This window comes from Castor canadensis, chromosome 1, assembly GCF_047511655.1.
Source record: "Castor canadensis chromosome 1, mCasCan1.hap1v2, whole genome shotgun sequence".
Taxonomy (NCBI): Eukaryota; Metazoa; Chordata; class Mammalia; order Rodentia; family Castoridae; genus Castor; species Castor canadensis.
In genome coordinates this window covers 43,910,468-43,936,891 of record NC_133386.1, presented here as the reverse complement: position 1 = coordinate 43,936,891, position 26,424 = coordinate 43,910,468, and the positions used below count along the sequence as shown (strand labels likewise).

The 26,424-nt window shown below is 41.1% G+C and overlaps 1 protein-coding gene and 1 non-coding gene across 2 annotated transcripts in view; one reads left to right on the top strand and one right to left on the bottom strand.

Annotated features, from left to right (window-relative positions):
• The window catches only part of Man1a1 (mannosidase alpha class 1A member 1), a 163,699-nt gene extending 137,786 nt beyond the window's left edge, over positions 1-25,913 (bottom strand). The window contains exons 1-2 of the mRNA XM_074075530.1: positions 25,762-25,913; positions 23,712-24,563 (exon numbers count right to left, since the gene is read on the bottom strand). Of these exons, the coding sequence (XP_073931631.1) occupies positions 23,712-24,563; positions 25,762-25,788 (879 nt within the window). The 5' untranslated portion in view covers positions 25,789-25,913. The remainder of the gene's footprint in view (positions 1-23,711; positions 24,564-25,761) is intronic.
• LOC141416387 (U6 spliceosomal RNA) lies at positions 4,486-4,587 on the top strand. The gene has a single exon (XR_012441122.1). It is a non-coding gene; the product is annotated as a U6 spliceosomal RNA (small nuclear RNA).
• Positions 25,914-26,424: the final 511 nt, after the last annotated feature.

The following is a 26,424-nucleotide window of genomic DNA, read 5'->3' as shown; positions in this document are numbered from 1 at the left end:
GAATATAAAATACTGTCCTTGGTTTAGGGCTCTAAGTTGATGTTGAATATTCTTGTTTAAAATGCTCCTTTGAACCAGGAGACTATTTTGCCTTCTACCAGGATGCACTGTCAGAATTTATGAGAGATCTGTCCATCCTGCCTCCTTCTTGGTCCCATCTCAGAGGGTCACTCTCCCAGCAACTAACTACTTAACTGTGAATTTTACTGACAAGGAACCAAGGTCCTGAAATCTAATGGACCAAGTACACAGCCTACAGATGTGTACTCTGGGCAATGTGTTCCAGGGACCTCAGCTTCCTACTGCAGGGGCTGGCAATTATAGAACAAGTTCTCACGCCAGGACATAAACCACACTTTGTCAGCCAGGCAAAAAAAAGCAAATTCCCAAAGGGACTCTGTTGAGGATCAAGTGGAACTTGTCCTAGTACTAGAGTCTCCAGACCAATCCCATTCCACCTGTTCCTTTGTGCCAGGCTGAGCAATTTATTCCTGCTACATCTTCTTATGCTACAAGACCTATCGTATAGTCAATTCCTGTCCCCCATAGCTCACTAGTGCACAGCCATGTGTCTTTGTGATCATCTTTTCAGCTTGTTGAGTATGTACCTCTGGATCCACTTCTGCCTTTGTGTCTCTCCCTAATCTGAACCACTGGACGACTATGATGACAGGTCTAGTTAATAGTCTCTAGAACCCAGCTCTCTAGCCATTGCCAGACTAGCACTTTAAAATGCCATTTCATATACTTACATGAGGCAAAAAACAGTCCTGTCATGTGTGCTACCCAGACAACTGAGGTTACAGAAGTTATTTCTATAACATAGCATATGTAAATGTTGATTCACTGTAATGAAAGATGTCTCTTCACCAACTCAACTTACTCTTGATGGAAAAACTTAAACATGTCACAGATAAAGGTGCTAAGTTTTTCCAAGATACCATCAGCACAAAGTGCTGAACTAGGAAGTGGTGAAACAAGATTGGGTAACAGCCATTTCCAAGTTGAAGGAAGGCCTTAACTAGTTTTCAGTTGCTATGTAGCTTGATCTTTGATGTGGTACTCAAACCTGCAGCCAAGTTTGCAGCAGGGTGGCTGCTGGCAGAAGAGGTTCTTCATTCTAACAGCTCGAGATCACAGGAAACAAGCTGGACTTCACCCAAACCCTTGAAAGATGCTAATTACATTTAGATCTGCTCCTTCTTTAATCACACAGTCTGTGAAGAAATACTTCTCACTAATCCACCATTTTAGAGTGTCACAAAAACAAACTTGTAAATTTTTAACAAAGATCACATTACAAAGTGTAACTCTGTTGTAAATTGCTTTTTCTAATCTGAAGACCTCATTTTAAAATATGACAAACATGATTTGAATAAAAAAATGTGTTGTTTCTTCCTTTTAAATGAAGTGCACGGTTGTCTCCCTTTATGCAGACAGATTCAAAGTTATACCGTAACGACCCAAAATGGACTAAGTAAAGATTATCACAATGCAATTGGTATTTTCCTTTCACTGATATTTATATAAACCAAGGATTTGTTAAATAACACAAGACAAATGTATTTCTATTACAATATGATCACAAACAGATATTTTACCAATACTTAGCAACTATATCATATAATGAATCATCAGATTTTTTTTGTTATCATCCTTGTTTTATTCATCTCAACTACTTATTGAGAAAATACTTGTGCCATCATTGAATAGTTATACATAAACCAATTAAAAACTACTTTCTACATATTTCACTTTATCAAACTACAAGAAAATATGAACCTGTTGTTTGTTCTCAGAAGATCTATTTAACAGTAAGATGGCCTTAAATCAACAATAGTTTTAAGAGTATTCATTCTTGAGGATTCCTGGATAAGCTTATGAAAAGTACAACAAGTACTAAAAAGTAGCATGTTTTTCCACACAAATTCCTTGCCTAACACTACGCTACTCTCATCAGGCATTTCTGAGCACCTAACTGATGCCTAGCATGTCAGTGTTCTGCTTAATTTCAAATTACATTCAACTGCAGGTTACTGTCCTTGTGAGTGTTGTCTCCAAGTAGACAACAGAATAAAAGATAAGGGAATGTGACAGATTCTTTTGTACTGTCCTCAGATGTTGGTCTAGTGTGTTCTCTGTACCCTGTAACACTGCAGGTATTGATGACCAATCAACCAATTATCTGAAGGACAGATTCTGTGAACACAAGAATGGATAAATATCCAGGCCTAATGGCTCATGCCTGTAATACTAACTACTCTGGAGGTGGAGATCAGAGTTTAAGGCCAGTATAGGCAAAAAGTTAGTGAGACCCTATCTCAATCAATAAGCTTAACAGACAAGTGGTATATGCCTATTATCTCCACTATGCAGAAGGCTATAGGTAAGAGAATCACTAACTGAGGCTGGCCCCAAGCAAAAACTCAAGACTCTGTCTGAAAAACAACTAAAGCAAAAAAGGCTGGGGACATTGTGGCTTAGGTGGTAGAGTGCCTGCCTAGCAAGCACAAGGCCCTGAGTTTAAACTTCAGTATCACCAACAAACAAACAAAAAACAATGGATAACGAGAGTCTTGGATAGTGTGAAAGGCAACTCAAATAGCTAAAATCAAGGTGCGGGTGATAGGGGTAAGGTGGTGGTGGAGATGACAGGGGTGAGGGGTGATGGAGAAAGAAGCAGTCAAACAACATTCTAAATCATTTTAGTTGAGCCTACGGGATGGGAGGGAATGAGGACAATAAACACACAAGCCTTTGTGAATATTCAGAAATAAAAATGACATTGGCAAAATGTTTCAGGCCTTGCTAATCATATGCTACAACATACGGGTAGTTATGGGTAGTTGTCTTTATTATCACTGTATTGCAACATACACAGTAACAGCAAGTCCCAATTTCAAGTAACTTCTTTCCTTATGCTCCACAGAAGAAAATCTTGCTGGACGACTAGGGAATCAATTAAACCAGAAATTCCACTCAATTTATCACAAAAGCAGACTATATCTGACCCCTAAATGGGTATTCCAGAGGGGAAGCACACTTTTTCCTTGTGATTGATACTTGTGCTAAACATAAAAATAGATAAGTAAATATGCTCAGCAAATTCTTTTTTAGCCACCAGAAAAATATTTTTTCTACTTTTAATGCTATTGTAGAACTCATGACTTCAGGCATGAATGTTCTCACTGTTCAGTCACTCATGATAAATGAGTATCTCATTTGCAAAAGGAGTTGTTACTAAAACTCTAAAAAGGTGCTGGCTTAAGATAGGGTTTCTCAACCTCAACATTACTGACATTTGGAGTGAGCAAAACTTTGGGGTTTTGGGAGGGCACCCCAATGTATTGTTAAACGATCAGCAGCATCCCTGGCTTCTACACACTGGATGCCTGTTTCTCATCCCACCAGATGGGGCAACCGTTATCTGCAGATCTTGTAAAATGTAATTTGGGGCTCAGGCTAGCACTTGTTGAGAGCCACAGGTTAAAGCTGTTCAATTCTAGTAATAATACTCATGCTCACAGAACACTAGGTATTAGGCACAATTCCAAGCACTTTACCTTTATAAACACATTTAACTTAATCCTCAGTTATAACTCTAAGAAGTAGGGTCTGTATTTCCCCATTTTACAGATGGGAAAACAAGTGTACAGATCACTGGACAGGGAGGGAAATCAAATCCAGCTCCAGAGTCTGCTTCTAACTTCTATACTTTACCTGCTAAGATACAAGAGAATAAACACAATTCGGAATTATTTTTCATTCAAGATTTTTAGTTGTCTTGTAATAATGGCACCTTAAATACCCATACTGAGTTAAGAATACGCATTTGTAAATTAGGAACAATGACAGGATTAAAATAAGATACTTTATCAAAGTATCACATAAGATACTATAGTAAGGCTTCAACAAAAGTCCTAAGAATGCAATATTCTTCTATTTATCAGTATTCTTTATATGTAGGTTCAACCTCTTTGTTTTCCTTTCCTGTTTATCTGCATATACAATGTTACAGCTGGCAGTGCAAAGAACTGACTTCTTTTGATTTGGGGTTCCTACTTGTAACCAGAGGCACAAAATTCTTCTTAAATAACAGTTTCTATTTGAGCACATATCATAGCAATAGACCACACTAGTCACCAATGGCTGTTGAGTAGCTCTAGGGACCATGCCTGGCTTCATGTACTATATATAAAGAGCACCCACAAGAGGTAAGCAGAATGAGTGATCCCCAAATATGTCCACACACTAATTCTTGTACTTATGAGTATGTTATTTTACATGGCAAAAGCAAGTGGGAAGGATAATTAAGTTGACCGTAACATGAAAGGATTAATCTGGATTATTCTGGTGGGTCCAATCTAATCACCTGAGCACTTCAAAATGGAGAACATTTTTCAGACGGGGACAAGAGTTAAAGCAGAAGGGACAGAGACTCAGGTGAGAGAGACTTCATGGGATGCTGCTGGATTGAAAACGGAGGGATGTGCTCACTTCCACATCATTAAAGCTGGAATGATACAGAGAAGTTTAGCATGGCCCTGTGTGGGGAAGACATAAACTAATGAAGTGTTTTGTGTTTTTAAAGGATCTATTGCACAACATAATGATTATAGTTAATAACAATGTACTGTATTCTTGAGAACTGCTAAAAAGATTTCAAGTGTTTTCACCACAACAAGCAAGCAGATTTCCTCCCAGAACCTCCAGATAAAGAGGCCAGGCCAACTGACATCTCGCTTTTGGCCTTATGAGACCCAGTGCAGAGAAACCAAACAAACCCACTCCTACTCTGACCTACAGAACCCTGAGATAGGAACCTGTATTATCTTCAGCCACTGTGTTTGTAATAACTTGTTGCCACAGTGATAGAAAACTCACACCACACAACAAGCCACTGCCGTTCAACTACCACAATGGTAGAAATCTGGTCTTTCAAACCCTTGAACTAGTTCCTTAAATGTCAATATCTACATAGGTTTCCTATCATGCAAATAGTTTTGCATTAATTCACTGATGGCTCCTAACAATAGTCAAGAAACGTAGGCATTATATCACTTATATGGATGAGAGACATAGGCTCAAAAGCACTGTGAATGTACACAAGGCTGGACTGCTAATAAGTGATAAAACCTTGAGCTTTTCATCTTATTCCCTTTGAATGTGCTGCCTTGAAAAGTAAAAATGCAAAAAATAGAGATTTAAACAAAGAGAGTCATAAAAAACACGAAGTAAGAAATGATTTTCTGCTGGCATGGAAAAAGAAGAGATAAAAATGCATGGAACTGATAAGATTTAAATCTAGTCCACAGGGACAAGTAGGACTTTCAAAAGATGAGCAGCAAGACCTGATTATTTTGTAAAGTTGGAAAAAGAGTGTATGTGTGTGAGTGTGTGTTATAACTGGTTATCATTAAGGTATTCAGCTACATCATACTATGAAGCAGCAATATGACAGGCTGTTAAAGTGACCTTCTCAGGGTTCACAAACTGGTATTTTGCATGCATATTTGTATCACAGTTAATGGAACTGCATGAAGATGCTAATGCTAGTTAATAGTCATTTCAAGAAGGCACAATTTTCTGTAGTGAATATACAGCAGACAATCTGCCTCTAGGCCTACACCAGAGAAATTTCCAATAAGATACATATAACAAAGCTGATGTCCGGATGCAGCAGAGATGTCGGGAGGGCTCTGTGCAGCCAAGCAGCACTCTCTGTCACTCAGGAGGCTCTGTGCCACAGTGACACCGTACTAAAAATCAATACTCCACCCCCTGGCCATAGTTGATTAGATACCTAACTAAAGCCAGGTCATGTTCTCCATTCTGGGAATTCGGGATGGAGCCTCTGAGATGCTTATTACAAACTCCATTAGTGCTTAAACTCATTGGCCATGTTAACTTCAGGATTGATTCATAAAGAACTTGTCTGCAGAGCAAAGAGTAAAGCAGGTGTGTCTAGAGACAAAAGACCAAGTATCCCAGGAAAAGAACCAGTGGTCTTGGTTCCTGGTGTCTTCTAGGGATTGTAGTTCCAATCCCTAGGGGGTCTTGCTGTTCTTCATGAGCTGGATCTGTGAGATAACCTCTTTTTTCTCAATAATACATATCTCTGCCCTTCTTCTTTAACCAAAATTGAGTGGATTAATATTCCTACAATGATCCCTTATATCAGACTTTCCAAAAAGTACTGGGGGGATGATGTGCCTGTTCCAAACACCTAGGGAAGCCCCAAGGCTGGGTCAATCTGAGCATCTTGCCTCCTCCAAACATGGCAGAGTGGCTGAATCCTGCTAAGGAAAAAATGTAATTAGTGAGCAGAGAAGCCAGTGCCTCGCCAACCTTGTTTCTCAACCCAGTCTTCTTGTTGCCTTCATCTTAGGGTAGCTATCACTCCAGCTCTCCAGTACCATCCAAGTGACCTTTTTAAATTAATTTTCTATGTACATCCTTAGCTCCAGCTCAATATGGCCTCCACCTGGATACTCCATAGAATCTGCCCCAGAGTCACCTTCATCCTGCTTGATATCAAGTTCAAAGGACAATTCTCAGTCCTTATTGTGTGTGAGGGGAACAAATGACAGAAGTGACTTTGGGAATGTGAGGAGAGAAAATAACAGAAGAGTGTGAGGGGAGCAAATGGCAAAAGTAACTTTGTCTTAGATGAGAACAAAAGTAAACATCTAAGGAGATGTGAGGAATAGGCCACTCATCAAGATAATAAAATATAGAGGTCTTTCTCTTAGATGCTCCTCAAGGAAAGTAACACAGCAAACTTCCATCAAGATAATAAAAGGGAGTTAGTTATAAAATGTAAATGGTGGGCCTCAAGGCCAGAAAGAGTTGACTGGGCCCTCCTGGCATGTCCAGTTTGATGAGGATGGGAGGGGGCCCAGATGGTCAGGTTCAGTGAGAAGTCAACTAGATGGCATCCAATCACAAATGTAGTTCAAAGGTAGACGAGCAGGAGTCTATGTCAGACAAAGCCATAGATTATCCCCTAGACTTCAGCTATTTTTTGGCTTAGCTCGTTCACCTGTCAGGAAACTTTGTTGTCCTTTCAATAAATTTTGTACTAGCATTACTCTTAACTCCTGGTCTGGCGTCTTCAATCATTGACTTCGCCAGAACATGAATGTGGGATTAACCATCCAGTTTCAGCAGCATGTGACAGTGCCAAACCTCACTACTTAAAATATTAAATATCTAGAAATGTTCCAGGGTGCCACACTCTGCTAGTTTTCTTTCTGCATCTCTGATTCTTCTTACTTTGCACAGCCTCTAAATGCTGATGTTCCTCAGGCCTCTGAACGCTTGCCTCTATAATAGGACACTCTATCCCTGGGGATCTTGTTTACCTCCATGATTTGATGCTCTCCACACTGGCATCTCTAGTCTAAACCTCTTTGCAGTGCTATGTGTTGCTAACTGCCTGTCCTGAACACTCTTCCTTTTGTCCTGCCATTGGCTAACTTCCACTCATCCTCAGGGATCTCTAATACTTTACTTCATCTAGAAAGTGTTCTAAACCCCTAAATCTCTCAAAGTGACATAAGTGGAGTTAATTCCAAATCTCACTTAAATGTCCCCACCACAAGTCCCACAACAGCCTCTGTCTTTCCTAGGAGGTGCTTCTCACCTGCCTTTGCACGCTATACCTGTTGGATTCCATGGTGGCAGTGGCAGCATCTGTCTTGCTTACTGCTGACTCTCCAGGGTCTTGAGAGTGGTGGTACTTCTCAGTATTTGTAGAAGGAAAATTGGAGGAAATGATTCTTAATCCAGTTTATTAAAGGAGACTATATTAATTTTTTAACAAATCATTTGGTGTAATGATTATTACACTGCTTCCTGTGTATGTACTTTGAAAAGAGTTATAATGCCTAGGTATATTTCTTAGGAGCAATTAAACATGACCTTTTTTGTCCCTTCTATGCAATTTTTTGCAGTGCTAGGGACTGAATTCAAGGCCACATGTGTGGCAGGCAAGCACTGTACCACTAAGTCACATCCCCATCCCTACACAAAACTAAGTTTTGAAGCCAGATTCAGTGGCCTGCATCTGTAATCCTAGCTACTCAAGGGGTAAAGACTGGGAGGATCATGGTTTAAGGCCAGCCTGGGAAAACAGTTCTTGAGACTCCCCCATTTCAACCAGTAAAAGCTGGGCATGGTGGAGCACATCCCTATCACCATGGCTAAACAGGAAGAATAAACAGGAGGGCCGTTGTCTAAGCCTGCTGGGCATAAATTCAAGACCCTACCTCAAAAATAACCAAAGCAGAAAAAGCTAGGAGAGTGGTTCAATTGGTAGAGCAGCTGCCTGGAAAGCTTAAGGTCCTAAATTCAACCCCAAGTACTGTCAAAACAAAGAAAAACAAACAAGCAAAAAACTCTTGAGAATGAGTCAGTAATAACATATTATTTAAACTCACAGAATCCCTTTGGTAATATACCTCACTGTGAATTTAAAATTCAAATTTCACTTATGTTAATATGGTCAACCTTTATGGAATCTCTTGCTTAAAAGCAAATAGCTGCAAAATTATGTATTCTAAAATTTAAAAGTCATAGCCACCCCAAGACTATGGAGAGAAATGCAAACAAATATAGACTTGGTTTTTTCCAGTGACAATCATCTTTCTCTTCATTTTAATTTAAACAGCTTTCCAGAGATCCCAATTCCTTTCATTAATGCTTAAAGTGGTATTTCAGATAATTATACACACACTTAACCATGCATTTACTATGCATATACATATCATTAAGGTATATCTGTATACATGAATATGTGCTAATAAAAATGATGCTTGATGTTGAGCACAATATTAGCCTTGAGAGGCTTTTCCAGACAACCTGAACACAGGCCTTACTTTCATAATTAAAGCACGGTGTTTGCACAAGCTGGGATGGAAACAGTGCCAGCCCTCACTGCCCTGCTGTCCCCTCCTTCCTTCCCAAGGAGAGGAGTGACTGTGACAGCAGGCCCAATTCTTCACTCCACATGGGCAAGACCCTCAAGAATGCCAAGACAGGTGCTAAGGGCAGCTGGCAGGAATGAGTGCTCAGAAGGAGGAACGATGTGTGGACCAGACAGACTCAAGTGAGGTACAAAGAAGCTGTGTAACCTGGGGCAATTTGCTTGACTCTTCTCAGCCTTAATTTCCTGTGTGTGAACTCACAGGGTTGTTCTGAGAATTAAATAGGAAATGCAAAGTGATGAGCACAGTGCCTAACATAGTGTCAACAAATGTGTGCTGTAGTTACATGAACACTTTTCACCAGTCTAGAACTAAAGCTGTAGATAAGGGAAGCAAAATCTTGCAAAGATGAGATTTTAAAACTCCAACCACTGGTTGCTTTAATTATACACAGATCAAATGATACAGAAAATCAGTTAATGAGACAAGAAGAACAGCAGCAAACTCATTCTACTAGGGGAAGGGGGATAACGGTGTAGGATACAACTGAGAAGCTACAATTTTTATTAATGTGTAGTCCTAACAACTGCCTCTATTTTAAACCTCCAGGAAGAAAAGACAAGTCTCACGTATTGTTGTTGTGATTCGTAAACTAAATATACCTGAAAATTAGAAGCTGCGGTTTAAGAATCAAAGAATAACATTCTTATTTTATATATTAAGGCAAAATTCTACTTAAAAGAGAAATATCAATGTCAGAGTCTTGCTATATAACAATGAAAGACACTGAGATGCATTATGTACAGCAGACACCCTCTTTTGGGACCACTAATGTGTTCTGTGTCCCCTAGTACTGGTTTATGAAGTACTGCAGAGTGAAATATAAGGCAGTGAGTTCACCTTGAGGTGGAGAAAACCCACCCCCCAACACACACACTAATTTGGCTTGCCACCTTCAAATCAGCCTGTGAAAGTTCCATCTGCAAAAATCCCCCAGTGTTTTGGGAACACGAGTAACACTATGGTGATGCATGAGACTTCAAATCAATCAAAGACTTTACTTCCTGAGATGGCTTTCAAGCATGGAGAGCCAAAGGCCACAAATATGCTAACCAATCATGTAGCTGGACAGCTTTCCCCCTGAGGAATTTCAAAACACAGCGAGCGCCCAGCAGGTCAAGAGAAAGGTGATCTGTCTTTGTGCAAGTCTTTATGTCTGGAGTTCCCTCTTGAGGGAAAGGCAGAGTGCTGCTCAGTTCCTGCTGTGACCATAGTCAATTCCTGTTTGCTAAAGTGACTAATCGTCTAACAGGTATAATGCATATTATACCACTTCTGCCACTGTTCTGCCATCTACCTTTGTGTCATTAGCATCACCAGTCTCTGAGAGAAAATACAAAAGGATCAGAGGCAATTAACCACATATAACCAAAAGAGGAAGGTTATGCTAAATTAAGCTATATTGCCAACACCTGACTACTGTGGCCATCTGTACATAAAATCCTAAATCCCTTGTAGCACAACAGTCAAAAACAGAGAATTAGACCCAAACTTTTATCTATGGAGAATACATGCATCCAGAGAAGTTTCCCTAACAAGGAATATACAACTGGTTAACTCAAACCAAAACCTGCTACTATAGTTTATCAAACTTCCTCCTAGTCCTCAAAGAAATCCCTTCTCAATGCCTAAATTCTCATGTCTTCTCCTTATGAAAACTTAGAGTGTAATTCTCCAGATCACAGGTGGGTGGAGAACTACCACCACTGAAGCAAATACTCCGAATTCCCACTTTTCAGCCTTGTACGTTCTAATGGGACGATGTTAAAGAAACATTAAGAAATAAAGATGAACAGCAAGACCCTCTCCCACTCCCCTTAGGCAACTGTTTCTAAGCCACCAGATTTCAGTTAATTTTTATAGCCTAGCAAAATACAGAGCTAGATAGCTGCATCTCTCTATATCTAGATATTGATATAGTCATAGACATATCTTGGAATAGAAATCTTTCCTAAATTTATAAAATTATGATTGTTGTCAGTCAATTTAGTAACATTTAACAAGGCAAAGGAAATAAAAGAATATATCCTTTGCTTTCAACTTTTCTTCTCTTCCCTACAACGAAAGGCAGATTCAAAGTTCTAAGACTGAAAAATACAGATTGAAGGTAGGAAAAAGAGAGAGCATACTTGTGCCCACAAAGAATATTTGCTTTTCTATATTAATCCATTTTATAAACAGTTCCTGCTTTGACTTCTAATGTGAAATGATTTTGAAATTAAAAATAATATCACAAATTAAAAGCTTTTTTATTTTAGGTTGAATCTGAAGAACTTAAACATCATGTCTTATGTTAAGGCTCTTCAGAAAGTCTTGAAGAGTATAATGTTTCAATAAGAAGAAATAAACTTTGAGAACATTAGTTGGTGTTCTGTTTCCAAATCTAATCCTCCAGGCATAAACTATAAAGTTAATAAAGAACAGATTAAAACCAACCAAGAACAAATTATTAATTCAGTTTTCCATTTCACTCTTCAATTCTTGTTTTAAATGCACTAGAATCTCTGCAGCCAACATTGGTGAAGCTGTGGCAGCTCTCATAACCAATGGATATTCTCACAAAGGCTGTAGATACATACAAAAATGAAAGCACCATATGCCTAATTATTGAGCTAAATTTAGACACACAGCAGAAACACTTTCAAGCTTTTCAGTTCACAAAGTATTTCTTCCCATGCCCTGAAGGCCTGCTTTCTTTCCTACCCTCAAGTCACAGGACTTGTGTGACACCAGGCCTGAGAGTCAGAGGTAACTGGACACTGACGAATGAATGAAAAACTGCTCTGGTCAATACTCTCTCTATTGTTTTTCTAAGAATGAGCATCATTTTGGTGGGAAAAGAACTGAAATAAGGCAAACAATGCTTGCTTTCCTGCCATAGGGAGCAGGGATTTGGGGCAACAGAAATCAGGAAGGAAAGTGAGAATGGAAAATACAAGATAATGGTCAATACAACAATACTGCAGACAGAACTTCTTGTTCTTTCCTGGAAATAACTTCCTGAATCCAATTTACTTACTAACTCTTTTTCTTAATAAAAACCCAAGCTTTACTACTCCCACCAATCTCTAGCTCCTAATAAATAAATAGATGCTATTTGTTGAATAATGTCACATGCATTTTCAATTTTAGTGCTTAAAACAACTCTGCAGGAGAGAATTATTAACTTCATTCACAGGTGTGGAGAGGGAGGCTTAGAAGTGTTTCCACTCTAGCATATTGCCTCACAGCCTAACTAAGTTATAAAAAATTGGGGAATATACTTAAGTTGTTCTTCATTTTGGTTACATGAAAGAGGAATCAGTTTCTAGTGTCAAATTATGGGCCATGAACCTATAGGATAGAAAAGGTGTCTCTTCTTTTGGAATCCATAGGAAGATAACATACATGCCATGAAATTGTCCAAAGACAGAAATAATAAATGCCAGAGGAAGTTAGAGAAGATTGAGTTCAGTAAAGGCAGAAAATGTAGGAAGGGATTCCTGAAAACATGGATTTTGAGCAAGCTAAAGGATACAGCTTCTTAAGAGGAATGAAGTAAACAAGGCAAAATCTGAATCAGGTTTGTTTTGGAGACAGTAACTATGCACGTGTAGCAGAAGCACAGAGTCCTTCCGGGTAAGTAACAGGAACCATGACTCAAGAAGCAAACTGAAGCAAACACGTTAAAGATGATGGATTCCAAGCTAAAGAGCCGTGGCTTCTTCAAACTGAAGCCACCGGCCCAGCAGCACCTGAAACGTGAAAAGTGCAACTTCCAGGGCCACCCAGAACTTATGAATAAGAAACTCTGAGGACAGATCCAAGCTGTGTAACCTATTTCTGATGCATTTTAGTGTGAACTATTGCTTCCTAGGAAATGGAAAGTCACTAAAACCCTAAGTTGGTCAACAGGAGAGAAGTGACATTTTAGGAAGATTAAAATAATAATCTGCAGAATGGATTGGAAAGGAGCCCATTTGCAAATCTTAGAACTCACAGAGCCACTGCCCTGCATTATTTATATGAGACAGCATTTTTCAGCATTTTTCACAACACTGATTTGGGGGGGGGACCAAGGTTCTTTCCCTTTCTTAAAGTATCACATCTTTTAACAGAAGAACAGGTTTATGAAATTCTCTAGTGGAAAATAATACTCAACTCAGTGTGGCACTGTAAGCATTGCTTATTCTATGTTTCAAAATTTATGCTGGAATGGAAAAAGACAAAAATGAAACAACTTTAATTAGCTGTATTATGTATAAGATTGAAATATAAGAAAAATGACAGCTCTTATTAAATACAGTCCACTACTCCAGATAATAATGGATAGAAACGAATGAGAATTCTATCTAATTTAAAAATCACACACCTGAAAATCAAAGTTCTGGACGTAAATACAGAATAGATGACTGACTTTTCAACAGAACTTTTTTTATTCAAGTAAATGTTAACCTTTAAAGGAAACTCACAATTATCTGTATTCATTCCAGCAATGTCACATTTGCTCAAAGGATTTTTTTATGAACCACTTTCACAGCTAGTTTACAAGTCATATAAGAAAACAAACACAGTTTTCATTTTATAAATCATTCTGAAAAATAGCTTTAAAACTAGAAAAGGTCATTTTCTACATTCATTATTCTCTTTATTCACTAGATCTGATTCTTATGACTTTTGACTGCTGTTAAAATAAAAAAAAAATCAAGTACCCTTCATGAGACAATGCCTTGTGTGTAGGAAAAAGGGCTTCAAAGACGGGGGGGACACCCCTTTGGAATACATGATTACTTAAAAGGAAGTCACTAAACCTGTGTAATTCCTGCTGGCTTGTTTGTTTAAAAATAGTGCAATCACTTAACAAATATTTACAGGGTCCTATTTTAGGCAAGGCCCAGAACTAGCTGACCTGGTAGACATGGATGAAGAAGGGAAGGCTCTTTCTCCTGCTTTCAACATGATCTGGATCAGACAGACAATGAAAAAGCTTTTTGGAGACAAAAAGCAAGTACTTCTAACCTGCACTACCGCTATATCTTCTTGCTCATAGAATCCTTAATAAATCATAATTTTATTCACTCTAACTGCTAATGCAGCTTTCAACAGTAGTTAATAAATCATCTTCACTTTTTATGCTCCTCAAATCTACAGGCTCCCCACCCCCCAAAGCTACTGAGTTCTTCATTACACATTCTAGGTTAAGTAATCCCAGAAGGATTAAATAATGAAGACTAGTCAAAGAGTTTAACATGACTGAATGTATACAATTTATTAAATATGTGCCAATTATAAGATACCCTTTTCACTACATAAAGTTCCCCTTACAGTTCCTAATAAGAATCACTTACAAAATTGCTGACATGAGCTACTAACTCCTTAAATCACAATACGGACTGCTCAGGCATTCTAATTCTGAGCTGAAAACCTGTAGTTGACTAGATACAACACTCAACACTGCCAGTCGACTACAGAAATAATATGCCTCAGAGATCAGCATCTTAAATATTCTAAAATTACCATCATCTCAAACTACAATTTATAAAAATAACATAGTACATTTATGTCAATCGTATTCATCATGCTAACACAGTCTCAAAGCCAAATTCAAATAATTCTGGCATTTGGCAGACTTTTATGAACTATCCAAGGTCAGAATATAAACAATTTTCAAATGTGCAGCTCTTAACTACCCTAAAAAACACACTAAAAACAATTGATTTGAAGAAGTTAGCCAAAAACCAAAACTAAAAATTTAAAAAACCTAATCTTCAGAAACAAATCATACTTTGCTTTTCTTTAAAAAAATACCTTAAACAAAAATGCATATTTATCCTACTTAAAACACTGCAGGTCTCTAATATGCAAAAGATCTGTCTGTTCTTTCAAACATAAGAATGTGTATTATGAAATATTATGGATAGTTTTGGTAAATTTTTCTTCTTTAAGAATACTTTGTAAAACTTTCCATCTTCTAGCACCAATAAAATCACTTCTGAAATTCTATTTGGACTATGGTCTGACCTTCAACTACGATTTTAAAATATTAGTAAATTATTGTGATGAGTTCTAAACAGAGGAAGACCCTTCCCCCTTCCCCAGATGGCCAGAGAGGCTAATACCTTCCCCAAGGAGCTGATGAAAACATCCCAACCTGGCTTAAAACTGAAGACAAGCTGAGGGAAGCTGGTTGGGTCTAGGCTGAGGGGAAGTGGGCCATCCAAGTTCCTGGGTAAGAACTCTTGTCAATAGAGAACACTTGTTATCCTTGGGGTCTAGCCCAGGGAAGAAGTTTTGTTGTAACCTTTTTTTTCTTTAATTCTTTTTTTCCCTTTTTAATGAAACCCTAGCTATTGTCTCCAGGACTTTGCCTCCCTCAGGAGTCCATATCTGATCAGTCAGCTTGCTAGACCCACTGCCTCTTGTATTTCACTCATTAGGACTCCACACTCTGCCTTTTTCCCAGTCCTGCTCCTTTAAAAACTTCCTTCTCTTATACAACTAGTCAACCAATCCAGGAGAAAACGTTGACCAAAGAAAAACAAATTAAAAATACAAGACACTGTTCCCTCAACTGTGAAATTTCTAAAGATTCAATAAACTACATTCGTTATATCTCAGGTGGGAGAATAAATAGTTTTATTTACTTTTGGAAAGTTATCCAGCAAGATGAACTTATGATGCTTTGGCCCATTAATTTCCTGTTCTAGGAATTTTAGGGGAAATCCTACTTACAGGAGTGGGGAATCAATGAAAAATGAGATGAATTTTCTAGATAAAGATATTTACCATAGCATTTTTTATACAAAAACAAACAACAAAAATCCCAGCTACTTGGGTGATGGAGATAGGAGAACTTCGGTTTGAGGGCAGCCCAGGCAAAAAGTTAGCAAGACCCCATCTCAACAAACAAACTGGACAAGGTGGTTCACAACTCTAATGCCAGCTACTCCAGAGGTGGAGATAGGAGGACTGAGATCTCAGGATGGTGTAGGCAAAAGTGTGAGACCTTATCTGAAACACTTGGTCCTCCCATCTCTGCCTCCTGTGTAGCTGGGATAACAGGCCAGCATGCACCATGGATGCCCAGATTTGCTGAACATTTTCAGTGATGTATCCTCAGTGGTAGCCTTCAAGAAAAATCTATGAAAGGTTGAAACTTCAGGCAGCTGGAAATGAGATTTTGAGACTGGGTGCACACCCCTGTGCACCTTAATTATTCCACAGGTTTGTCCTTTTTCCTTAGGCCCCAACATATAGAAAGTGAGGAAATACCCTTTTTGTAGCTCCAGCATATACATTCCTGTGAAAGAGGAACTAGGGTTGGCAATCATGTCCAAATACCAACTCAAGGAACTGGAACTGCCACAGCGGCATGGGCCAGGAGCCTTTTATTTCTGAAACATTCTTGTCCCTTAGGATCAAGTGCACCTCAAGTGACCTGGAAAAGGCCATTCAATGAGGAAGATGAGGCAGAAATGGGGACTCCAGCAATAGCTCCTGATCTTTAGATGCCATGACTTTATGTCATGTCTCAACCATAGTCATTCACAGGCCGGGGTGTATCAATTACTGCCACACCCTTTCCCATAAACTCCTAGAAAACATAAACACGCTGCACACCAGTGGTGCAACAAAGATTGTTTCAGAGAGTGACGTGCTGCATGTTGTAGGATCAAACCACCCTTCAGAACTGGGTGTTTCTCTCTCTCATTTCCATGTCTTCTCTCACACCAAGTTCTCACACTAAACATGTACCCACAAAGGCCTGGAGAAGGGACAATCTAACGCAGACCCATAGAGGAATATGTAGAAACTGCAAATGAAAGTAAATATAATGTCACCTGAGTGTCCTTTGGATATAGAGCAAGAGTGATCAGAAAGCAGCAGAGGCAAATCAAGGACCAGGCTTTTGCGAAGAGCCAGGGAGACAAATGCACTTACAAAAAAAAATGAGAGCCAGCGAGCCATTCTAGTTCCAAAAGTCAAGTAAATACAAAGGCTCCAGTTGCTCTTTAATTTTATTATCTCTGTCTGGATTATGTGCAGGACTGCTGGGCTCTGATGTACCTAAAATAACTGCCAGAGTATTCATGACAGAAAGGAGGGCTGTGACTCCTAAATGCTCTTAAGCCCTAATCTCATTTGGTTTCCTTTCAAGTACCTAATGATCACAGAAATCTTTATCAGGACTCTGTGGGGGCGGGGCGGGGCCACAGCATTCTTCAGTGCAAAGGGATCTGCTAGTATTGCTTTCACAGGCAATACCTTCCCAAGCAAAGCTGCTCCTTCTCCCACTAGGATGTTCTCAGTGGGGCAGCTGCCTGTTGGCCTGCCATTCAGGGCCAAGGAGGAAGGCGGGGCCAGTAAGTCTCCAGAGCACAAGTTCTCATAAGACCTAAGATTCTCCCAGGCTGAGCAGGGACTGGGTCCAACACCCTTTATAGAGTGTGGAATCTCAGGAAGTCCCAGCTCATAGGGCCACTGATCCTACATAAGGTGAGTACTGGGCCTTAGGACCTCAGAAGACCTTCTGGAACTGAAACATTACCTAAACGTTTATCATCTAAATTCAATGTGTAATTCTCAAAAGAGCTACAAAATAGAATTGATTTATGCAAAGGTTGACTATCAGGTGACAGACTGAACTCTGGTTATAGAGTTTATCATAATCATATAATTTTTGCCAAGTCTACAATAATTTTCTTCTCACTTCTTAAAAGCATTCCTCCAAAAACAAAACAGGTTAAAATTCACTGTACTCAATTTCTCTCTGCCTGTGTGGAGGAATAATCCAGTGCTTAAGGAGGTAGGTGGACTGTGACTGCTCTGGGAAGATGGTATTTCAGGGGTAAGAACATTTGACTGTGAGAAAGGGACAAATTCTTTCACATGTATATTGAAGTTTAGAACTGAAGAATTCTATACAGAAGTGTATCATTTTAATGTATCTAAGGTTTGGGGGGATTTCATAGGAATCTGAGAAAATTAAAATTAATTGTAACACAATACAATCACAGCTACCAGCAAAGATCACTTTGATGAACTATATAGATAATATATGTATAACATACAATATATACTTGTAAGCATCAAAACTTAATTTTAACTATTTTGATAATGCCTTTGGAAACTTCTTTACCTACTTCCCTAACTTATTACACAGTGTATGGACCAATGTAATCCTTGTTTGGTGGCTTTAGGTGGTGTTCAGTGACAAAAGCAAATAGTATTTAGTGTGCACCCACTGCATGCCTGATACCATTCTAAGTGTTTCATGTGGATGATCACATTTGAGCCTCAGGATCCAACAAAGTGGATACTATTATTATCCTCACTATATAAATGAGGAAACTGAAGCTCTGACCTTTGCTAAAGGTCAGTCACAAAGCCAGTATATGGAGGAGGACAGATTCAGACCCAGGTAGTCTGGGCCCATGACACATCCTTCTCATGACCACATTGCTGTAAATGGATGGAGCAGAGATAGCTAAGAATACCCAGACACTCCAGGACCTACTTGGGTGGAAAGAGTGGTCCAGAGATTGGTGTGATTTTTGACTGCATGTGTACTTACCTTTCAGGTGAGCTGTCAATTCTGTTTTCCCATAATGCAATGTCAGAAGAGTAAGTACATTCAATAATTTGAAGTAACTCCCCCAACTTATTACATCCCTCTTCTCTGGGAACAGCACCATTTCAGACACAGAAACCCACTCTTTCTTTCTTCCTTTTTCTCCCCCACTTTTCTTCATAAAGAGTGTGCAACTGAATGATAACAAATGCCTCTACTTCCTGCAGAAATCTTTATAAAGAGAAAAAGACGTCATATCAAACTTTCCCTGGGTGATTTTTAAAAACAGGAAGTGTTCTAAATCATTCCAGTAATGAAATTTTAAAAATTTACTATAGCTTACTTACAAACCAATATGAAGTAAAATTTATAATACTCAGAATTATTTCATATGTATTTTATACCCATTCAACAGTAGGGTCTATAAATAATGAATATAGATTTTCAATTAATATATGTCTTTGGAGTTTTATTTAGGAGGCAAGCTGTGTGGGGGCTAGCAAGCAACACTAGTTGGGAAGCAGAGCATCTATTTTCAACTCAGTGCTGATACTAACCAGTGTTATGATTTCTAGAAGCATTCCTAGTGTCTTGGTTGCCTCCACTGTAAACTGAATGAGCTAGCTATCTCTGAGGTCTCATCCAGCCATAACATTTTATGACTTAGAACATATGTTTAGTTTCAAAAATCAGAGACTTAAAGTTATTACTTTTATGGCATATTGCTGGTAACAGAAAAAAAATAATTTGCAGAGTTTGTGTAAAGTGCATTTTAACACAGTGAGAGGATTGGGAGTGGGAAATTAGATGTAGTTCAGTTACTGAACACTAAGCAAGGCTGTAGGCTAAGCACACTGAGGGAAATCCAAGACTTTCTTCCAGGAAAGAAAGAATATCTTCGATAAACTATTGAACACAGGCTTCTTATTTATTATTCTTATCTACTGAGGCTGTTTTGCCAATCATTTCACAGTATCTCTGCAAACCATAGTGACTGCTCCTATTCTGACCAATCAAAACCCATCTCTGACAAATATGTACGCATCTGTGATTTTGTAGGGTATAAAAAAATTTGAAGGCTATGGACACTGCACTGGCTCGGGGTGTAAGCAATATCCCATGCTTTTCTGATTCCCTAGATGTTAAAGACTTCATCCTTCCCGCAGATCTGTAGATATTCCTCTCTGTGACCTTGAGACACACGCTTAAGGCTCCCATAATAATGAAGCTGTACTACCATAGTTTATGAGATAATCTTCTTCAGTATGAAAAAGATCTCACATAAGGCACTTTTTACACATGTGAGAAACTAGGGTCAGTTTCTTAAGATGGTTTACTTTATCAGCCCACCTTAGAAACGTAGCTGTGCTGACTGCGAAATGCATTTTTTTAAACCTCTTTTCACAACTTTTAACTGAAGACAGCATATTCCTCTCAGAAATTATGCTTATCTTACAGAAAATTAAACTGAACATAATTCACTACCTGTTAAATCCTTTTCTTGCTTTGGATATTAATGTTCATGAGTCAGCTGAAATCTTAACTTACTCATTTACTTGTTGAAGCAAGAGCCCTTTCTTTACAAACACTCCAAGGCCCCCTTGCTCTAAGGAAGGGTGCCTTCGAGGGGCAATCTGCACTGGCCCTCTGTATGGGGTATATCACAGAATGGGTTGTAGAACAGGCAAGTAACCTAAAGGAGTCCTAGGTCCTTGAGCCAGAACTTCAAATTGTGCCTTTTATTATTTTGGAAATGCTCTTTTCCACACCAGAACTACCCATACAAGTAAGCTGGAGAGTCAAGTTTCAAAATAAAAGTGTTTTGTTTGTTTTTGTCTGTCAAAGTAGAATATTCCCACATCTGGTCTTTACCCAAAGAGTAAATAATTAATAGTTAAAGAATATACTACTCTCAAGGCTATCTACTTATGGCTAGAGTAAAGCATGATGAAATATATTCTAACCATTAGCCATCAATAGGAATCTTTCTTTAAATCTATGATTATACATAGAAGTGTGGAATGAAAAAGTAAAGCCTTCTTTTGAAAAACTCAGAAGACATCTGTGACTCTACAGCTGATCTGTCTAAGGTCTTTTGTGACAAACCTAATGCTACCAGCCTGCACAACACAACACCCATCTCCCCTTATGTCAGTGGGGACTTCAGTCTGAGAAGGATCAATTTGTCTTCAGCCTCTATTACTCAGAAGACCCCCATAATTCCAGGAAATGGAAAAAATAAATGTTTGTCTTCCAGATTAGATTAGGACACTAATCCTAAAGGACACGGTAGGCTTACTATACTGCCCCTACCCAAAGCTAAAAATGCTTCCTAATTTTTCAAAACGGATAGAGTAAAAGAGGAAACTGACTAATTTTCTAACAATTCCATGGTGCTATTTTAACTTCTAGGCTTCATTATCGTAACACTATTTTTTAAAGTTAAAGACAACTTGAGTAATGTTTTAAGATCAAATTCATAAAAATAAATATGCCTTCTGAATGCATTGTAAATTTAAGGGGAATTCCAAACTAAATATATACATGGGTAGAAATGTAATGTAATAAAGGACATTTTACATCAAAGATTTACTATCCAGCAGATTGTTAGTGGAAATCACAATACCTTTTTGTGAAGAGCTCTAGGCAATGTCCTATTTTAATTAGCTGACTATCCCCCTTAGGACACAAATTTATTTTAAAAAATTCACTGCAGTAGGAATAACACAATTATATCAGCATTATGAAAAACAGTATTAACTGCCTCTGAACAAAATTTATAGAAGTTTGACTCAAATTACAGTCCAAGATCCCAACATGTAAGACCCATTTAGGCCTTCTAAAGTTTAACTATAAAAGTGTTAGAGCGTCCAGGTGTGATAAAGAACCCAACTATAAAGAGAATTAGAAAGTATAGGAACAAGAAATAACAAAACCAAGGATCGACTGGTTCATGACATCGAGCCCACAAGGTACCTGAGATTGAATGGACATGGGTAAAGTTATAGTCCAATGCTTTATTCACAACAACACCACTCTTCTCTAAGACCAAACATCACATCCTTTAGAATAGCATTTTTTTTTTCTGGTTTACCAAGGACTAATATAATGGGAAATCATAATCCATTTCTTCCCATTGGCCTTTGCCTGAATACTGAAGCTAATGATGCTAGATCTTGAGTTCTTACAACATGGAATTTTAAAGAACACACTTAGTTCCACCACTTCATGCAAGACTAGAGAGTTTCAAAACATCTAGGTGCTAAGACATTGGCACCACACTTATACCAGAGGATACATAAATTTCCTTTACATGGCAAATGAAGTCCTTTTGAATCAGAGACACAGATCGGGTGGATCTAATAAGGTTGGACATGTGTACTGTTAATGCATTGTCCTGAATGACTGCTACTATCCTACTGCTTCTGCTCTAAATGCACTTTTGATCATCAATGGTCAGTGCCAGGAGCTTTTTAACATTTGTGCATCTTTAGTGTTTGGAATCTCTTCCTCGGACAACCGTGATCTGCACTAACTGGCAGCTCATAGGACTCTAGAGGCATGCAATGCGTGAATTACTCTTCAGTTTTAAAGGAAACACAAGCAGACACAGATCATTTGTGGTCAATTTCCTGTGGTTTCGGTTGGAAATGAGGATGAGAGGATGTTAGGGAAGAGGCAGAGCTTCATTCAACCCTCCAGGTTTGGTAGTACTGACAAGATTTCATGGAGAAGGGAAACTGCTAGAGAGAAGTTCAGGAGAACAGAACCATTTCCCCAAGTCTGGGAGGATGTAAAGGTCTAAAGCAGAAAGGCTGAAGGACTATTAAAGAAAATTATGTGTCTGGGAGGCTGAAGGCATTCTTCCTTGAGTAAACCAAAGGGACCCAAATCCATTTGAACTTGCTAAGTTACAGCTTAACCAAACCCATCTGGTCTTACATTAAAGTTACAAATACTAAAACCATCAATCTGCCTCCGTTCTGCAGCAACTTAAGCTAAATACCTCTTTTCTACTTCAAAATTCTGTCTACTGTCTGAATATGGTATCAGGAAGCTTCCTTTCCTAATTACTGACCCAATATCAAAGCACAAAATTTTCAAGAGACTATGCATCATGTTTAAAATGGTAAAAATACTCTCTCTATTCATAATGGAGTTTAGAAACTGAATTGAGAGTAGAATGATATGCTTTTAATATGGTTCCTACAGGTCCTGATTCTACGTAAAACCCAGGCTGGCACAGTTTCACACAGGGGAGCAGTTCTGGAAGGAGGCATGTCCAGAGAGAGTCTGGTGACAGATGACTGGGAGGAAATCCTGGTTTTCTCATTCAAGTCCTGACTGGGTCACTAACTGGTTCTGGAACTCAGGGCCCTTAGACTTTCATCTTTGAAATGACAACCTAAAAGAATTTTCATGGTGTATTTCAGCTTGTAAACTTATCATGAACTAATCACATGTTCCAAGTTCTAACTGAACATTACGAGAAAGAAATTACAGAGGACTTATCAAAGTCCATGTTTGTCCTAGATTAAGTTTGTTTTCTGCTGTTATGGAGGAAACCTGTTGCGTCACATAGAATACCCTGTTTCTCACTATGCCCTAGAAATAAAAAACGTAGGTTTTTTTGTTTTTTTAATGTTCATTTTCTTAAACACAGTAAACAATAGTATCCCTCCTCTAACAGGAAGTTCTCAAGTTTCACCTTTACAGTTTGTAAAAGCACACACACACCTGGCAGAACTGGGCCACATGACTGAGGGCTGGGCGCTCTGGCTGGATTTCAGAGCCTTTATACCATGTGTGATTGATGCTGTGCTTTTAAGGTCAAGCTTCACTTTAAAGCCACCTCCAAGCCTTAAGAGGGGGGTTGTTCAGTACCTCCACTGTTACTGTTGTCAGGGGCGATTAACCACGTAACCGCCGGGCTAGTATGTCACCTGCCCAAGTACTCACATTTCATATGGCATGCAAGTTAAAAAATCAGGATTTGGTCTCAGATCTTAATTGCCGCATCTATTATGATACTGAAAAAGAGAAAAGGAGCCTTTGACACAACATCTGGTGAGGAGGGAAAAGCCTCTATCTCTCTGGGTGCACTCCTAAGAGTTGCAAAGGTTTGCCATCTCTCCCTGAAAACCGTAGCCAACCGGGTGGCGCGGTGCACTCACCTCTTTGATCTTTGCCCTTTTCTCTCGGATGGCGGCGTCGGCGGGCTCCCTATTCTCCACCCCGATGGGGGGCAGGAAGTTCACCTCTGGCAACCCCCTGAATGCGTCCTTGTCACGCAGTTGGTCCTGGGCCACCTTCTCCTTCTCCAACAGAATGTCCCTTTGGATCTCTTCAGGCAGCTTCTGCAGGGTCTCTTTGGCTTCCCTAAGAGCCCGCTCATGGTTCTCGCGGATCCTGGCCAAGTTGTCCTCCAGGGCAGCCGCCGGGTCTCCAGGCGCGCCTTCCTCGCGATGCCGGCCCCGCCCGTCCGCAGCGTCCTCCGCACGCGCCCCGGGCCCGGGCTTGTGGTCGCCGGCGGGTTGCAAGGCCGGGCTGGAGTGGAACAGGACCCCGCTGAGCAGCTTGGAGGAGTCGGGCAGGAAGAAGATCGCCCCGAAGCAGAGCGTGATGAAGGCGCTGAACACCAGCAGCAGCACGAACTTCTCCGTCAGGCGGAAGGCAGCGGGGCCCGACCCTTTCCTGCTGCCGCCGCCCCCAAGCCCCCCGCCCAGGCCGCCGCCCCCGGGGCTGCTGAAGAGCGGCAACAGGCCCCCCACGGGCATCGCTCCTGCCGCCGCGGCCGCCTGGCGGCCGTCTGTCCAGGGGCCCGGCGCCGAGCCGCTCAGCAGCCAAACTTCGCCGCCGCCCGGCGTCCGCGGCTGCGGGGCTGGGTCCTGCGCATCCAGGCCGCCCAAGCCGCTCGGCTGGGCTGCAGGTCTCTCCTGGGAAAACAGCTGTCCTCGGGGGCTTCTCCCCGGGACGGCTCCGCTGGCCAACAAGCACGCGCGACACACCGCTGGCTGCAGCAGCCCCTGCGGGGACAGAAAACAGTCATGACGGGAATGGAGATAAAGTTTCCGGAGGGATCTCCACCCTCTGACGGCCAGGACAGCTCCCATACCCACCCATCCACCCCCCACCCTCGGCTCGGACTGCGGGAGTCCAGATCCCGGCACCGCCTTGGGAGCCCACTCTGGACTTGCGGTGAAGTTTTCCAGTCCCGGGGGGCGGGGTGTCCCGGGCACACCTGGAGCCGGGCAGCGCGCGGACACCTCCTGGAAAGGGCAGCGCACCTCCAGGCAGGCAGCAAAGGCGCGGCGTGGGTGGGGGGCTTGTCAACTTCGCCCGCTCCCCATCTCCGAGCCGAGCACTGCTTGCCTCTTGTCTTTGCTCCTGGCGTGCAGCCCCGCAGCCCCGAAGCCCCCGCAGCTCCGGCCGGGCTCTAGTGGGCGAGCGCGCCGACCCGCGGGCGAGAAGGAGCAAGCAGGGCAGTGCGACGCCCTCCTCGGCGGCCCCGCGAGCACGAATATCACTGCCGGTCTCTGGGCGGTCGGAAACGAGGGCGGTGACGCGTCCGAAGAGTGACAGCGCGGTCGGGCCAATCTCACGCCGCCCAGGGTCCCGCGGGGGTGGAGCCGAGGCGGGGAGGGGGCCGCGCGGGGCGGGGAGTTTACGGGAAGCGCAGCCTCGCGGGGGCCTGGCCGGGGGCGGGGAGGTCGAGCTCCCCTGGCGTAGGGCGGGCGCGAACCGCGTGAGGATGGCTGTCAGTCCTGCCAGGAGGCCTATGGCCGAGAGAGGTGGCGTTCCGGGCCCGGGAGTTTACCCCACGTCCCACGGGTGGTTGATCCTAGTGGTCGGGTCGACGCCTGGGAGACGCCGGTCCCCCTGGACCTGTGGTCAGAGATCCGGAGCCCTCCTCGAGGGGTCCCCGGAAAAGCAAGGGATCGCAGGGCACCGGGCAGTCCCGAAGTGCGTCTTTTCTCCACTTACCCCCTTTACCCAAGACAGGGATTCCTCGGTGCCCAGTAACAATTAAACCCAAACTCCTTCCCCTAGTGGAGCCCTGATCTCAGGAGCTTTGGGGCTCTCTGGTCCAACACCCTTTTACATCCTCTGGGACTTAGGGTTTTGTGGTTGCTCCGGACTCTTCGTATGCACCCTCTCCCCCTCCAAAAAACAAAAAAGTTGTGCTGCCTCCCGGTCCACCCACCACTTTCGAAATTCATTTACCTCATCGCAGTTGGTCAAATTTTCCATTCAAAGAAGACAGTTTTATGCTGCCAGAGCTTCAAGCAATAAATTGAACACTGTTGAAATTAAGTCTTGGATCCGACTACTTCCAGCGAAGTAAGGACTTGGTCCAATAGAGATTGTTTTCAAGACAGCCTTACAGTATTTGATATCTCAAGGAATGCCATGGAGACTGGCTCCACCTCTCATGACATCGAATGAATGTCCTGGTCCCTGCTGGTACCACATTGAAAGGCTTTAAGAACTGATTGGTAGCCCCCTTCCTCAAGGATGGGGGTAGGAAGACATTATTTCCAAAATGCGTTTGTAATTTCCCTGTTGCTCCAACAAGAAAAGGTTATCAGAGAGGAAAAAGTTGACTGACTTCGCATTACTGGAAGCTACTTCGTTGCAGACTTATTTTAGTCTCACCCTTCTCTGGAAATGTGGTTTTAGTTTTGCTTCTGCTTCTCGTGTTAGAACAAAGCAAACACCTGGCACCTTCCAGGAAGGTGCCCACAAAACAGCTGTTTTCGGGTGTTAGGCTGTATGAGAAAATAGAGAACTAAAGCATAAATCCTACTGCACTTTTCATTTAACTATTAATCCTAGCCGTCATTATTTGTTGTGTATTGGTTTTGTGTAAAATGACCAGTCATTCAC